At 43.1% G+C, this 15,888-nt stretch overlaps 1 protein-coding gene across 3 annotated transcripts in view; it reads right to left on the reverse strand.

Moving 5' to 3' along the window:
* ANXA3 (annexin A3) overlaps positions 1-15,888 on the reverse strand; it is a 50,320-nt gene that overhangs the window by 11,514 nt on the left and 22,918 nt on the right. For all 3 annotated transcript variants that reach the window (XM_054728027.1, XM_054728030.1, XM_008143648.3), the window contains exons 4-9: positions 11,476-11,570; positions 10,921-11,034; positions 8,517-8,607; positions 3,855-3,934; positions 926-982; positions 480-573 (exon numbers count right to left, since the gene is read on the reverse strand). In XM_054728027.1, the coding sequence (XP_054584002.1) occupies positions 480-573; positions 926-982; positions 3,855-3,934; positions 8,517-8,607; positions 10,921-11,034; positions 11,476-11,570 (531 nt within the window). The remainder of the gene's footprint in view (positions 1-479; positions 574-925; positions 983-3,854; positions 3,935-8,516; positions 8,608-10,920; positions 11,035-11,475; positions 11,571-15,888) is intronic.

Here is a 15,888-nt window from a genome sequence, read left to right on the forward strand (position 1 = left end):
GAGTGAGAGGGTGGATGCTTGGCAATTCCACGTAAAGGCTTGACAAAGAGGGCTCCCCAATTTACCTTCATTTCCAAGAGAGGTGAGTGGTAATCCATGCTAACGCATTAACGGAGACACCGCAGCACCTGGTGTTTCTGGAAAGTGCCTAACTAGGGAAGTGTTCGGGTGGAAGCAATGCAGCCAGGGTCCGCCATCCACAGGAACTCCTCTCTGCTCTCACCCCAGAGGGCGGCCCTTTTCTCCTCCTGCCATCCCTCCCCATCTGCTTGTTACCTGTCACTAGGCATCCACTCAGCCTCTGGGGAACAAGCGTCCTGTCAGTTCTGCCCTGACTAGTTGTTTCCTGAACTGCTGACACATAAAAATGGAACCACCTTGGCGATTTTTAACTTCGTGTTCCAGAATTTTGTATATTAAATGCAAAAAACATTTGCAAAGCAACACAGAGCCAAAAGGATTGTAACGAGAGCCCTTACTTCGTTTCAGCTGGGGAAAGCTCCTTAGACACAGGATCTCTGTGAAGGCATCTTCGTCTGTGCCCCACTTCTTCTCACCGGCATTATAGAGGATCTGCGGGACAAGGCGGGGGACTTAAATGTTCTTCTGGACACAATCCTCTTGTCTCTTTTTGAAGAGTTGGAAGGAGAGGAGGTTTACTTTGTTGTAGAGTCCGGGAGATAATTATTCAAATGTCTCCCATTTAGCAGACTAGAAATCTGAGAGGGGCGGTGGCAGGGGCTAAGGGAATAATAACCCTACTGGGGAAGGCTGATTCCCAGCCTTCTCCTCAGTCAGGACAGGAGACCGCAGCCCCAGTTGTGCCACAGAAATGAAAAGGTAGATGGGGCGGGGGAGGGGGGGGGGGAGGGGGGGATGGACGGGGAGGTAGTAAAGGAGACGTTTTCTTTGCTCTGTTACTGACCTGGGCATCCTTTTTGGCCAGCTGCTCATCCACTTTCAGACTTTCATCTCTTCTGCCCTAAACAAGGAAGATAAGAGCAAGGGCAACCCTTGTAAAGACAGGTTCTAACGCTTGGTATTCCCACCAGCAGGGTGTCCGAGAGGTTCACAGAGGACCCGGGCTCCTGGGGCTCTAGTTGTTGCTCTGTCACTGACTAGCCACGAAATTTGTAGCAAAATCACACAATTTTCTGAGCTTTAGTTTCCTACTCTGAAAATTCAAAGATCACAAGGGAACGAAAAGACAAGCCACAGACTGGGAGAAAATATTGTTGGCAAACTCATATCTGATATAGGACTTATATCCAAAACATATAAAGAATTCTTAACATTCAACAATAAGATAACAAGCAACCCAACTGAAAAATGGGCAAAAGGTCGGAGCACCCTCGGGTACACAGATGGTAAAAAAGCACATGACAAGATGCTCAACATCAAATATCATTAGGGAGTTGAAAATTAAAACAATAAGATACCACTTATTAGAATGGCTAAAATCCAAAACACTGATAACACCATATTGCTGGCAAGGATTGCAGCAACAGGAACTCTCATTCGTTGCTGGTGGGAATGCAAAATGGTACAGCCACACAGTTTGGCAGTTTGTTAACAAAACTAAACATACTCCTACTCCTCGGTATTTACCCGAAGGAGTTGAACATTTATATTTACATAAAAGCTTGCGCGTGAATGTTCACAGAAATTTCTATTCGTCATCACCCAAACTTGGAAGCAACCAAGATGCCCTCCAACAGGTGAGACATACTACTATAGTATACCCATATAATGGAACAGTATTTGCGAGAAAAAGGAAATGAGCTATCAAGCCAAGAAAAGACACTTAGCATGTGGCTAAGTGAAGGGGCCAGTCTGAAAGGACTACCCACTGTATAATTCCAACTATATGACAGTCTAGAAAAGGCAAAACCAGAGAGACAGTACAAAGGCCAGTTGTTGTGAGGGGTTTGGAGGGAGGAAGAGAGAGATCAATAGTTGGAGCACAGAATATTTCTAGGGCAGTAAAACCATTCTGAATGATACTGTCCTGATGGATACATGACATTACGCATTTGTCAAAACTTAAAGGCTGTATAACACAAAGAGTAAACCCTATTGTACACTACGGACTTTAGTTAATAATAACGTATCAGTATTCATCAACTGTAACAAATGTACCACTTTAACGCAATATGCTAGTAATAGGAGAAATAGTGAGGGGACGGGAGGAGGGGCATATGGGATCCCTCTGCACTTTCTGCTCAAATTTAATCTAAAACTTCTCTAAAAAATAAAGTCTAATTAAAAAAAAAAAAAAACAGTTCAAAGGTCCCCACCAGCTTTGCTGTTGAAGCCTCTGTGGCTAAGTGTGTGCTCTACAAGCACTTCAGCTCACAGAAACAGGAGGTGGAGAGGGAAAGAGGATGGCCTGAATTACTCTGAAAATGATAGGTGAATGAAATATTGGCTATAATATTCAAAAAGCATTTGTTCCTGTTTTCGAATAGATCCTCGTATGCCTGTCTGACTTTTGCATGATTTATTTGCTTCTTTTCAGTGCTGCTGATTCTCTACTGTTAGTTTGTTTGCCGGCTTGTTCTCTCATTCTACACTCTGCTCTAGTCATAAAAATGCTGATTGTCAGCATAATAATAATCAGCCACCACTACCATGTACTGAGCACTTTCTACGTGCTAAGTACTTCATATCATCTATCTATTTATCTATCTATCTATCTATCTATCTATCTATCTATCATCTATCTATCTACCATCTATCTTTGCAGCATCTATGACATTAGTACTGCTATTACTTTAATTTTACACATGTGAAAACAAGGGCTTTGAGGCTTAAAGTAATGTGTCCAGACACATACTAGTAAAGCTAGTAGGCAACAGAGGAGCATACCATTCCAGGTCTGTTTGATTCTGAAACCCTGCCCGGAAGCCCTAATATTTGCTGCCTCCTGTGAGTATGTGTGTGTGCCCTTGCACACACACAGACGTGCACTTTTGAATATAAGCCTCTGGGGGTGTATGTTTGCAGCAATGCCCCATAAATTGGATACCCTCCTAAGGTTTTCACCATTTGAAATAACTGAAACAAAAATTAGGGTAACTTGTTTCTTAGTGGCATATGCCTCCCTTTGTTTGACAAGTGCTGCTTCAGGCCCCAGGCTGAGACCACCGGTGGGGTTCCCTCACACGTTACAGGCTGTGTAAATCAGCTGAAAGAGGCCAGTGGGACGGGCTTATTTCCTCTCTTACACACACCTGGGATTACAGCTCATCCTTGACACTGCCCACCTTTATTATAAAGTCATGAGCCTCCTAAAAAGAGACAGCAAAGTGTGGAATCATTTAGTCACATGGTGATGAGTGATTTAGCAACTCTTCCAAAGGTATAAGGATGAAGTAGCTACAAGTTATTATTTTTTTTAATCCTGAGACTAATATACCCACCTCTGAAGACAATTTGTCTGTATTATGTTTCTTACTTAATTTAAATGCTAACAAAAGGAATATTTATTCTTTGGAGTACAGATAAAAATAAGCCTGTTCTGAAAATGGAGATACTTAAAATAGAAATGGACAATTATTTTATGTCAGATGAATTATCAGAACATTTCTAATGTATTGTGAAACCTGATCTAAACACTTTTAATCCATATACTAACCATCAAAAGATTTTTCTGTCACATGATGATGTTATACTTTTCTGATGGTGGTTGAGCATTATACTGCTCCGTGGCAATGCAAACACAAAGTGAGTGAATCATTTCATAAGGAAAACTGCAAGCTCATTGACTCCGTTTGGTTATTTTTAACCCCCCTAATAATTATTATTGAGCATGCAGCCAATTGAGGAATTAAAAAATAAAAGATAAACCTTACATCTGCCAAAGTCAACAGAGCTTTCCGGAAGTCACCAGATGTTTCAGAGCTGATGTCATCTCCAAGACTCTTCTTATACACTGAAACCGCATAAGAATGGAATTAAGCCTTGACAAACTGGAAAATATTATTATAAACCAGAGAAAAGTTTAAATGTCCACGTTGTCCAGAAATGAATATCTGATAAAATGATAAAGTAAACCTTGCTCTTTTTTTTTTATTTCCTGGTGTTCTTCTGAGAATGGATACCCTGTTGTAACTATTACCATAGTATGTGTTGAGGTAGATGCACAGGGACAGAAAGAACTGCCATTCTGGATCAAACCATGGTCCGCTTCATCTGACAATGGCACCCAGGAACACACGTACAGTGGGGCAGCTTGAGTGGGCTAACTGCTAGTCTGCCTTCCAGTTTCTATTCTCTCTTTCTTCCGTAGCAATAGAACAACCCTCATCTTGAGCAAGTCATAATGCCCGCAGCATAAAGACTACATTCTCAGCTTTCCTCTCAGTGAGGTACAGCTCCATGACTAAGTTCTTGTCAGTGGAATGAAGGCAGACAAATGCGGCACTGCTGAGAAATCTCCGTAAGGGATGGCTCACGCCCATCTTAGTCCCTTCCTCCACCCTCATGCCTGGTCTGTAGAGGCATATCTGGAGCATACCTGGAGCTCAGGGAGCCATCCTGGACTATGAGGATAAGGACCTCTGTCTTCTAAAAGATGGCAGAAACATAAGCAGAAAGGGGCCTGCACTCCTGAAAGTTCTGAGGAGCTCTCATGCCAGTCCTAGAATTGCCTGTCTCCGGACCTCGAATACATGTGGGAGAAATACACTTAGATCTTATCTGAGCCACTGTAATATTTCTGTGTTATGGGTGTATTATTTGATAGCTCTCAAAAGAAAGCTACCCTAAAAGACACTATTTTTCCATAACAAATGACAACTGCATGTTCCCCTGTTTCAGGGCTGACTAGTTGTAGCTCCTCTTGCATGGCTTATTATGCAGTGTGCACTGAGTTTAAGTCCCTGCTCGGCTCCATCCAGGTCTCACTGATCCTCTCGGAGTCATATGCCTGGGTGTAGCTGACACCCGGTGGCCGTTTGCACTCTGCCTGCATCACCTTTAAGGGCTCTATAAATTAGTCATATGAATGCTTGTCCTTTTAAATCAATAAAAGACAATTATAGAAAGTGATAGGAGGTTATCTAGTAGCAAGAACTGTGTAGAGATCGAAACTCTTCCAGAGCTTTAGTCTCTTTTTATGAAATCTATAATTTTTGCAGAGCAATGCAAATAAGCAAAATTCACTATAAATTATCTAAGTAATAATAACATTAGGTAGGCACCATTTTACCTAACAGTCATGGCATCATTGTGTCTATTCTTCACTTTAATTAGAGAAAAATAATTATTTAAAAATATCAAGCCAAAGAATAAAGCTCTCACGTGTTAGAATTTGAGGAAGTATTTTACATTTTAGAATCATCTAGATGAGGTCTTATAGTCATTTTATGTAGCCTCCCCACACCTCCCTTGACCCCAGATATTTTTCAAGAAATAAGAATAGGAAATACAATGCCTAGTTCCTTTATGAGGGCCAAGTAGATAGCCCCCTTGAATAGATTTCTCATGCCTGGGTCACCATTTCACATTACATGGCACCACTGCTCTTGCTGCAGCTGACTGCAACAGGGCTGGCATCTGACTCCAGGTTGGCCAGCAACCTAAGAGGCGACTGGGTGGGAGAGCGTTGTCCAAAATAATGCTTTCTACTAGCCAGTGCCTTCCTGAGCCCATTGAATGTTCTCCCTCAGGGGGTGAGCTGTACAGGAATAGGAGACAGAGACAATAGAGTAGCAGAAGAGTGAAAAGACTCCCAGAAATAAGGCACAAAACAGAGGCCAAGAATAACCAGAAACCAAGGGCAAATACGAGCTTTGAGTAGACAGACACTGTATGGCCAGGGAAGAGAAGTTACTCGGCCTTGTCAAAAACAGCAGAAGCAGTGAGGGAGGAGAAAGAGTTGCTGTAATGAAAACATCAGCGAGGGGCGCAACGCATGCCTGATGCTGAGGGAGTGACACGGTAGCCGAGTCCCTGGAGCGGGGCTGCTGTGTCCTGAGTCTCTGTAAAGCTTGGCTGTACCTAATTGAGACTGTTTCCTTTCTTTACGTTTTGTGTATCGTTAACCCCTACTCACCAGTGATCTGCATGCAATTCCATTTCTTTTAGCCTTAGAGAGCTCAGCTCACCCAGGTATTACGGCACCTGGTGACTCGGAACTATTATCGCTTGTCATACTTACAAAACCACAGTCCTAAATGCTAGATATGTCACTTGCCTCTTAAGATCCCAATCTGGATCTTGAGGATATTCATTCAATAAATATTTGAATTGGCCTTCCGCTCTTCTGAGCACTGGAGCTACAGCAGTGAAGGAAACAGACAAAAGATCCACCTCCGCAGCGCGAACATCCCAGGGCTGTTTGTGCATAAGTGCTGGACTCTTAGGGAGCCATACTGTGGCAGGTCACCTCACGGAGCAGTGACTTTTCTAAGAAACACCAGGAAGCAGCAAGGAACCTGGCTCTGATGATTTTTTACACGTAAATAAACTAACGGAACCAAATTACTGGTATATGTGGAACTAATGGAACCAATTTTTTAAAACACTTACAATGTACCCACTTTGCCCATTTAGCAATTATCTCATCTACTCCAAATTTACCTTTCTAAACCCTGCTTTGTGGAGCTGGGTTTGGGACTCTACAAATTACATTTCTCTTTTGTACCCACCCCGAACACCCGTTAGGTTCCACCAATTTGGGGGTGGAGGGGGGCACTAGAGGGAGACTGGAAGGCAGGAGGAGGAAAGAAGAACATGCTACTTGCTTGCTATTCAGGTCAATGGCAACCCTGTGAAGGGCTTTCTCCCTGACAGCAGCAGCTGTCCCCGACTACTAGGACAAGTCACTTAGCACCCCACTCCCCCTCCTGGGGGTCCAGCTCCAGCCAGATGGAACCTTTTGCCGAGTCTGGACTCCAGCTCCTTAAGCCTCTCCTCCCAGCCCCTGAGGCATCAACACCTGCAAGATGGTGCCTCTCCTCTGAGCTTCTCGTATCTGAAAACCCCAACCTCCTTCCTCTGCCGTCCCAGCCCTGGGAGTTATACCTCTGTGCCACACCTGTGTGCCCTTTCCGCTTTTTCAGTCCTTCCAAAGGTGTTCAAACAATTCTCTACATGAAATTCTCTCTGTTAAAATACCGACTGCCATTTCTGTTTTTCTCACTAGAATTTGATTAACACATCAGCAATGAAACAGTCACTGACCTATCACTGAGGTTTTTACCTTCTAATGAGACTTTCTCAAAGTGGCCTCTCTAACCCCCACCAGGGGGACAGTATAGCCCTTATTGAGACCCCTCCCACTGCAGAGGCTTCCTGACACACAAACTCAGAAACCATGGCTCCCTTGAGGTTTACAGAGGCTGTCGTATAATACAGAAGTGGGCTGGTATTTGTCCCTGGTTCCTGGTAAGTCACCTCTAAGTCCTGGGAAATTACTAAATAATAGAAATGTCTTTGTTGTTCCTGGCAGGTCCCACGAACCACACCTGAGTATTTGCTGACAAGATGACTCAGGATCGGAGTGATCAGGGGCTGGTCACACCAGAAAGACCAACCATGTGATTCGAGGATTCAGGTTCTGAGCCACATGAGATCGGCCTGAGCTCTTGGGGGAGGAGCACTGGAGATGAGTGTAATCATGTGGCCAGTGGTCCAATCGATCATGCCTAGGTAATGAAACCCCAATCAAGACTGTGGGATCCAAGCTCAAGTGAGCTTCCTTGGTTGGTAATTATACATCGATGTGCTGGGAGGGCCGTGCATCCTGAGGACACGGAACCTGCGCATTTGGGACCCTCTAGGCCTCTCCCTATGCATCTCTTCCTTTGAACAATCCTCGTTTGTATTCTTTATAGTACACTTCTAATTGTGCAGAGAGCACTTTCTTGAGTTCTATCAGTCATTCTAGTGAGCTACTGCACCTGAGGGAAGAGTGAGAAGCCCTCAATTTGTAGCCATTTGGTTAGAAGTGCATGTGGCCTGGGAACACCTGCTCTCGTGGCTCATTCCTGAAGTTCGGGGAGCCTGCTTGAGCCTGTGCTCTAACTTTCGAAGTCACGCTAACTCTGGGTCATCAGTGTCAGAATTGCGAGGCAGGGGCTTTCTAATTTTTATATAGCTGACAGGCTATTAGGACTTCAGCTAATTGCTGAACACGCTCTCTAAATGGTTCAGCTAATTTCCCACCAAATGTCATGAGGCTGATCTAAGTGGCTCTTAACATATAATATTAACATACAATGAGTCGAGCCTCTTACATTGATGAAATTAGTTGATTCAATTAAGCGGCGATCGCTGAGAGCAAAAGGCAAAGTATTAATGCCATCATTGTGTAGCAATTTCTAGCTCAATCATATTCAATTTTTCTCTGAAAATCCCACAGACCTTAGCCCATTTTAGAATGGAGCCTCTTTTTGATGTCTTGCCTTCTCAAAAGCCTTGTGAAGAAGAGATTGGTGGGTTTCTGGGAAAGGCAACACTGGCTCATATACGTGTGGATGGTGGTAAAGGTAAGCAGAGAAGAGGATGACCTGTGTAGTAGGCTTGAGAGATCTCCTTCATCTGCCTGCTTGTCCTGGTGGTTAAGATTTCAATCAATGTATCTTCATCTGTTCCAGTGCCCTAAAAAGGGAATGTTTTTAGAGCACTTAAAAAACTTAAATTCATGCATTTCAGTCTTAATATCTTGTTTTATATGAATGCAAAGAATAGTTTTGAATAAATCAACATACGGGTCTTTATGGATCTAAAGCAGTTTTCTAATATTCCATATTTTAGTCTTAAATAATATGAATCATGTAGAGTTAACTGACATCAAATTTCCCCCCAAAATTTCATACTCTAATACAAAAATCAATTGAATAATTCTAGGAAGAAATAGTAGAAAGGAAAAAGCCTACGGCATTCGAGATCAGAAGTGAGCGTTCAAACACACCATTGTGTTTAGGAAGGGCTCTGCAATTCTTTTGAATGAGTTCATCCCTACACTAATGTACTAGGTTGGACAGCATGCATCACCCTCTTCATTCAGGGAGATTTTAAAGCCTCAATAATGTATAATGGGCCCACTTGGTTTAGCGATTAGTTACTCCTGAGCCTTGGTCTATATTGAGATCACTGAATCACACTGTGACTCAAAAGAAGCCACTTACACTAGGACTTGATAAAAATGAGACCAATGGCCTGGCTGGTGTGGCTCCGTGGTTGAACGTCAAACTATGAACCAGGAGGTCACGGTTCGATTCCTGGTAAGGGCACATGCCCAGGTTGCGTGGGGAGAGGGGCGTGCAGGAGGCAGCCAACCAATGATTCTCTCTCATCATTGATGTTTCTATCTATCTGTCCCTCTCCCTTCCTCTCTGAAATCAATAAAAATATTTAAAAAAAAAATACACCAAAGCAGCATAGAAACAGAGGCTGAATTCTTGTCCCTCCATGGTAGAGTCCTACCTGGCCCCATATTTCGCCTTTAAAAATTATTAATTTAAAAATTTTAAATACATGAATTTTTAGAGCAGTTTTAGTTTCACAGCAAAACTGAGTGGGCCCAATATATCTTTTATCTTCCTTGCTTAGTAATAGAACGCCTAATTTTTTTACTTAGCACATAGCTACCCAAATAAATACATACTATGTGTCTCAGCTTTCCTTAGGCTAGGTTTCTCCATCTAACTAAACTCTCATCAATGGAATATATATGAAGTTCCCTATATATTTTCTGATAGTCCTCAAGAATCCGGTATGAACCCTTCTTTGTCCCTTAACTCTTTTTAGCTTGGATGAAGACATAATGGCTGGACTGAAACCAGATCTTTGTTGAACTGGGATGGTCAGGAGAGGGTGTGATGGATACATGTCAACTTGGCCAGGCTACATTCCTCAGTTATTTAACCTCAACACTAATTAGGTTTGCTCTAAAGGTGTTTTGTAGATATAACTGAAGTTCATTATCAGTTGACTTTAAATAAGGGAGATTATCTTAGATATTTTATGTGGGACTAATTTAGTCGGTTGAAAGGCTGTATGAGCAGACCTGAGACTTCTCTGAAGAAAAACTCTACCTGTGGGCAGCAGCTCGAGGTGGTGCTAAGAGTTCAAGCCTGCCCTTCAGATTTTAGATTTGCCTAGCTTGCTCCATAACCATGTAACCAAGTCCTTGCAATACATCTCTTAATATATATCTCCTGCCTACTGGTTCTGCCTCTCTGGGGAACCCTGACTCATAACAGATAGAATTTTAAAAAGACACAGAGATAGACAGGAGCCAGACTGTGCTGGATAATGAAGGTCATGGTAAGGAGTTTAAATTTTAAGTATTCAAATTCATTGGCAATTTATGCAGCTGAATAATATAATCGATTCTAGAAACTTTATAAAAATAATTTTGGCTATTCTGTGTGAATAAACGTGGGATGTGTAAAAATGGAGGCAAAGGGACCAATTAGGAGGCCATTGGTATGGTCCAGTCAAAAGATGATGTGGTGAACTAGAATATTAGCAATGGATTGAGAGATGTACTCTCATTTTTTGTTAATCTTGGAGTAGATCTAATGGGCCTCCAGATAGATTTGGGAGCTCTGAAGGATGAGGAAAAGCAAGGGATCAAAGATAATACTAGGTCTTTGGCCTAACCAGTGGGGTTGATGATGGTGCCATTCATTTTGAATAACAATAAAATAGAGTATTTGACTCTTCAGGTCAAAAACCAAACAAATTAGAATGACAATATCCTTTCAGCCCAGGATCACCTGGGTTCAAGGTTCGACAACTGCTTCCCATTTCAGGGTTGCTCTACCAGTTGGAGAGTACAGAATCAAAATGACACCCAAATCTATCAAATTTACACCCATATCTCAACTGTGCACGGGAAGAAAGTCACCATTTTTGATGACATAGTCAAATCCTGGGCAGAAGTGACTCGCGTAGGGCTCATACCTTCATGGATTTCTTTAGCTGCTTCGCATCAAACACTGCTGGAGGAGTCACAAGGGCCACCATGAGATACTCAAAGTGGCCAGAGAGATCACTCTTTAGGTCATCTTTCAGTTTCTAAAATAAAAAACCCCAAAATGATAAGTGTGACATACTCTTCTTTTTTCTTTCTCTAAGTCACCTAGTGAAAGATGAACATATGTAAAAACAGGGGTCCTCAAACTTTTTAAACAGGGGGCCAGTTCACTGTCCCTCAGGCCGTTGGAGGGCCGGACTATAGTTTAAAAAAAAACCTATGAACAAATTCCTATGCACACTGCACATATCTTATTTTGAAGTAAAAAAATAAAACGGCAAAAACACCCGCATGTGGCCTCCGAGCCGTAGTTTGAGGATGCCTGAATGAAAACATGAATGTTCTAAAACTCTCTCTAACCTTATCTCTTCCTTCTTCCTCTTACACCTATATCTTTGACTTTCTATATTGCTGTCATATTGGAACTTTTTCTGTTTCTTAAATGTCCCCACCTGGATTTTGCCCATGTTAATCAATTGTACCTTTTCATATGCTGCTTGATATTCCTTAACGATCAGCTGCCGCTGTGCATTCGACCTCTCAGTCAGAATGCTGATAAGCGTTTTCTCGTCAGTTCCTAAATGAAATGAAAATAATGTTACTTACTATCAATCCAAAGATGCTTAGTACCTGTCGTGAACAAAAGAAAATGATTGATGGTCTGAAACAAATGCAGATAGGAAGGCATTTTAATTTTTATTTGTTTTAGAATTTTTGTTGTTGTTGTTAATCCTCACTGAAAGATATTTTTTCCTTTTTTTGAGAGAGTGGAAGGGAGTGAAGAGACAGAGAGAGAAGCATTGAAGTGAGAGAAATACATCCGTTGGTTGCTTCCCGCACATGCAGGGGTTGAACTTGCAACCCAGGTCATGCCCTTTACTGAAGTCAAACCTAAGACCCTTCAGTCCACGAGCCGATGCTCTAACCACTGAGTAAAATCGGGTACACTAGAATATGTTTTTATTGATTTTAGAGAGGGGCAGGAAGGAAGAGAAGAGAGAAACAGCTGCCTCTTGCATGCTCCTTACTGGCTATAGAGCCTGAAACTCTAACCCTAACTAACCCTAAACCCAGGCATGTGCCCTGACCAGGAATTGAACTAGTAAACTCTTGGTGCATGGGATAAACTCAACCAACTGAGCCACACCAGTAAGGGTGGCATTTTAATTTTTAATTTCCAAGTTGAAATCTTTATTTCTTTGTTTGCTTGACTTTTGGAAAAGGAAATTAACTTTATTTGTATAGTTTTTGGGGAAGAAAACAATCACTGCCTAAATATTTCTCTGACAGAGGGAGCAGCACAAGGAACATAGTGCTTTTGGACCAGATGTTTTTCCCGTGTGAGGTTCAGTTACTATCCTGTACCTTTTCTCTTTCTTAGCTCTATACTTGATATCAAAATCCTCTTTCCTCTAAAAAAAGAAACTGACATTGAGAACCCACCATGTACTAGACATCTTTTACTAGTAATTACTGTCATATTTAATATTCACAGGGGCCCTAGGAATAGGTATGATTAAACTGTCCTAAAGATGAAGATACTAACACTTAGAAAACTTACCTCACTTGCCAGAGTCATGCAGCTTTTAAGTAGTGAACAAGAATTTGAACCCAAATTTCTGACTCCAAAACACATACACTGAGTGGCCAGATTTTTATGATCTCTGAATATATAATAATATATATTATTATATAATACTAGAGGCCCGGTGCATGAAATTCGTGCACGGAGGGGGGTTGTCCCTCAGCCCAGCCTGTACCCTCTCCAATATGGGACCCCTCAAGGGATGTCCAACTGCCCAAACGGGCAGTCGGACATCCTTCTCACAATCCAGGACTGCTGGCTCCCAACTGCTTGCCTGCCTGCCTTCCTGATTGCCCCTAACCACTTCTGCCTGCCAGCCTGTTTGCCCCCAACTTCCCTCCTCTGCCAGCCTGGTCACCCCTAACTGCCCTCTCCTGCAGAGTTGATCACCTCCAACTGCCCTCCCTTGCAGGCCTGGTCCCTCTCAACTGCCCTCCCCTGCTGGCCATCTTGTGGTGGCCATCTTGTGTCCACATGGGGCAGGATCTTTGACCACATGGGGGCAGCTATATTGTGTGTTGCAGTGATGATCAATCTGCATATTACTCTTTTATTAGATAGGATAGAGGCCTGGTACAGGGGTGGGGGCCAGCTGGTTTGCCCTTAAGGGTGTCCTGGATCAGGTGGGGGTTCCCTTGGGGTGTGGGGCGGCCTGAGCGAGGGGCCTGTGGTGGTTTGCAGGCCGGCCACACCCCCTGGCAACCCAAGCAGAGGCCCTGGTATCTAGAATTTATTTTCCTTCTACAATTGAAACTTTGTAGCCTGGAGCGGAGCCAAGCCTGGGGCTCCCTCCGAGGCCAGCAGCCATTTCTGTTGGGGTTATAATTGAAACTTTGTTGCCTTAAGCGGGTGGGCCAGGCCAGGGTGTGAGGAAAGCTTTGCTTCCCCTGTTGCCGGCGGCAACCCTGCCCTGCTCTCTCAAGCTCCGTTCTGCCGCCATTTGTTTGAACTTACCTTTGTTTGTAAGTTTCAATTACCTTCTATAATTGAAACTTTGTAGCTTGAGTGGAGGCTTAGGCCTGGCAAGGGCAGGCGGAAAGCTTGGCTTCCTCTGTTACCTAGGAAACCCTGCTCTCTGTGGCTGTAGCCATCTTGGTTTGGGTTAATTTGCATGCTCGCTCTGATTGGATGGTGGGCGTGGCTTGTGGGTATGTCAGAGGTATGGTCAATTTGCATATTTGTCCATTATTAGGTAGGATAATATATATATATATATATATATATATATATATATATATATATACACACACACACACACACACACACACACACACACTGAGTGGCCAGATTATTATGACCACCCCATCAGTACTTCTTTGGGCCACCTTTTGCCTTCAGTACTGCAGTGATTCTTCTTGGCATTGACTCCACAAGATGTTGAAAGGTGATGCGAGGAATCTGATACCATGCCTGATGAATAGCACTGTCCAGTTCTGTGAGATTTGATGGTTGTGGAACCAGCTGCCTGATGGCTCTTTTAACTTCGTCCCACAAATGCTCAATCGGATTGAGATCTGGTGATTGTGGGGCTACCAAAGCAAGGTAAAGTCTCCCTCATGTTCTTGAAACCACTCCTGCACAATACGAGCACCGTGGCATGGCACATTGTCTTGTTGGAAGAAGTCATCTCCATTGGGATATGCCATCAACATGATAGGATGAACTTGATCAGCAATGATACTTAGGTATATTGTGCTATTCAGACGTTGTTCCACACGAATTAAAGGGCCCAAATCATGCCAGGAAAACATGCCCCAAACCATAACACTGCCCCCACCAGCTTGAAGGGTTGTACTCATGCATGTGGGGTGCATGCTTTCATGCTGTTTCTGCCAAATTCTCACTCTGCCATCTGCATGATGCAACTGGAAACGTGATTCATTGGACCACGTGACTTTTTTCCAGTGCTCAACTGTCCAATCCTTGTGTTCCTGTGTGCATTGGAGATGTTTTGTCTTGGTAACTGCAGACAGCAAAGGTGTTCGAACAAGCCTTCGGCTTCCATATCCCATACAATGCAGTGTATGGCTAATTTGCCTATAAACGTCAGGTGGTCATAATAATCTGGCCACTCAGTGTATATATTAGAGGCCTGGTGCATGAATTTGTGCATGGGTGGGGTCCGGCCAGCCTGGCCAGGGGGAGGGGACATGGGCAGTTGGCTGGCCTGCCTGCTGGATGAACTCCTGGTCAAGGGGATAATTTGCATATTAGCCTTTTATTAAAAAGGATATACACTGAGTGGCCAGATTATTATGCATTCAGAGATCATAATAATCTGGCCACTCAGTGTATCTCTCCTGGTCCATACCTCTCTCAGGCATTCCACAGCTATCTACTTAACCACCTGAGTAAAGAATAACATCTGGCCAGGGCTGATGCTGGCCTGACCAAGAAAGACCTCAGGATCACTAGTTTCTTGATAATTATAGTATTAAGATAATGTAAGTCATGTTAGCCTCCTTAGCAGTAGAAGAATACACCTGGGTTGGGGAGCTATGAGTTGGCCTGCACGCACTGGGTCTGCATGACTAGAATGGTACAAAAGAATAATTGGAATGCTAGACTCAACTTCTCTGTGTTAAACTGACCCACACACAACTTGGGTATACACGACCTTGACAATCAATGGTACACACTCTACATCATTGATGGGATAAAAGGAACTGTACTTGGTTAGCTACTAAGTCTCCCATTGAAAGATGCTGCCCCACTGTATCTGTGGTCTTGTCGTTTTCTATACAGTTAAGACAACATAGACTTAGTGTCAAGCCTAGTTGTGTCCTGTGAGCCTGACTATTAACTTAGACCTGTAATGGCTTCTGTGTTGGTGCATGACTAGACACTTCCAAACGCATAAGTATCTCAAACTCAGCATGCCCCACATTGAAATCATTCCACTTCCTTTCTAACTTTTCTTTCATTCTGTTCCCTCAATGACACACTATGATGTAGTCATCCAACCAAAAATCCTGGGAGTCATTCTATACTCCTTTCTCCTCTTTCCTCCCTACATTGTAGCCATCATCTGCATCCCTTGAATTTGTCCTCTCCTCTACCACTGTGTGCTCATCATATATTACCCAGAAACTTCAACAGCCTCCTATCTTGACCTCCTTGTAATTCATACTGTATATTACCGCCTAAACATGCATCTGATCATATTAATCTCTTGCTTGAAATCATAATGCTCTCTGCAACCTTCAGGATGAAGGTGACACTCCTTTACTTGTACAGCAGGTCATTAGGATCTAGCTCAGATGCTTTATGAAGCCTGCTTTAGCATATGGCTATACAGGAGGATCATAGC

This window comes from Eptesicus fuscus, chromosome 2, assembly GCF_027574615.1.
Source record: "Eptesicus fuscus isolate TK198812 chromosome 2, DD_ASM_mEF_20220401, whole genome shotgun sequence".
Taxonomy (NCBI): domain Eukaryota; kingdom Metazoa; phylum Chordata; class Mammalia; order Chiroptera; family Vespertilionidae; genus Eptesicus; species Eptesicus fuscus.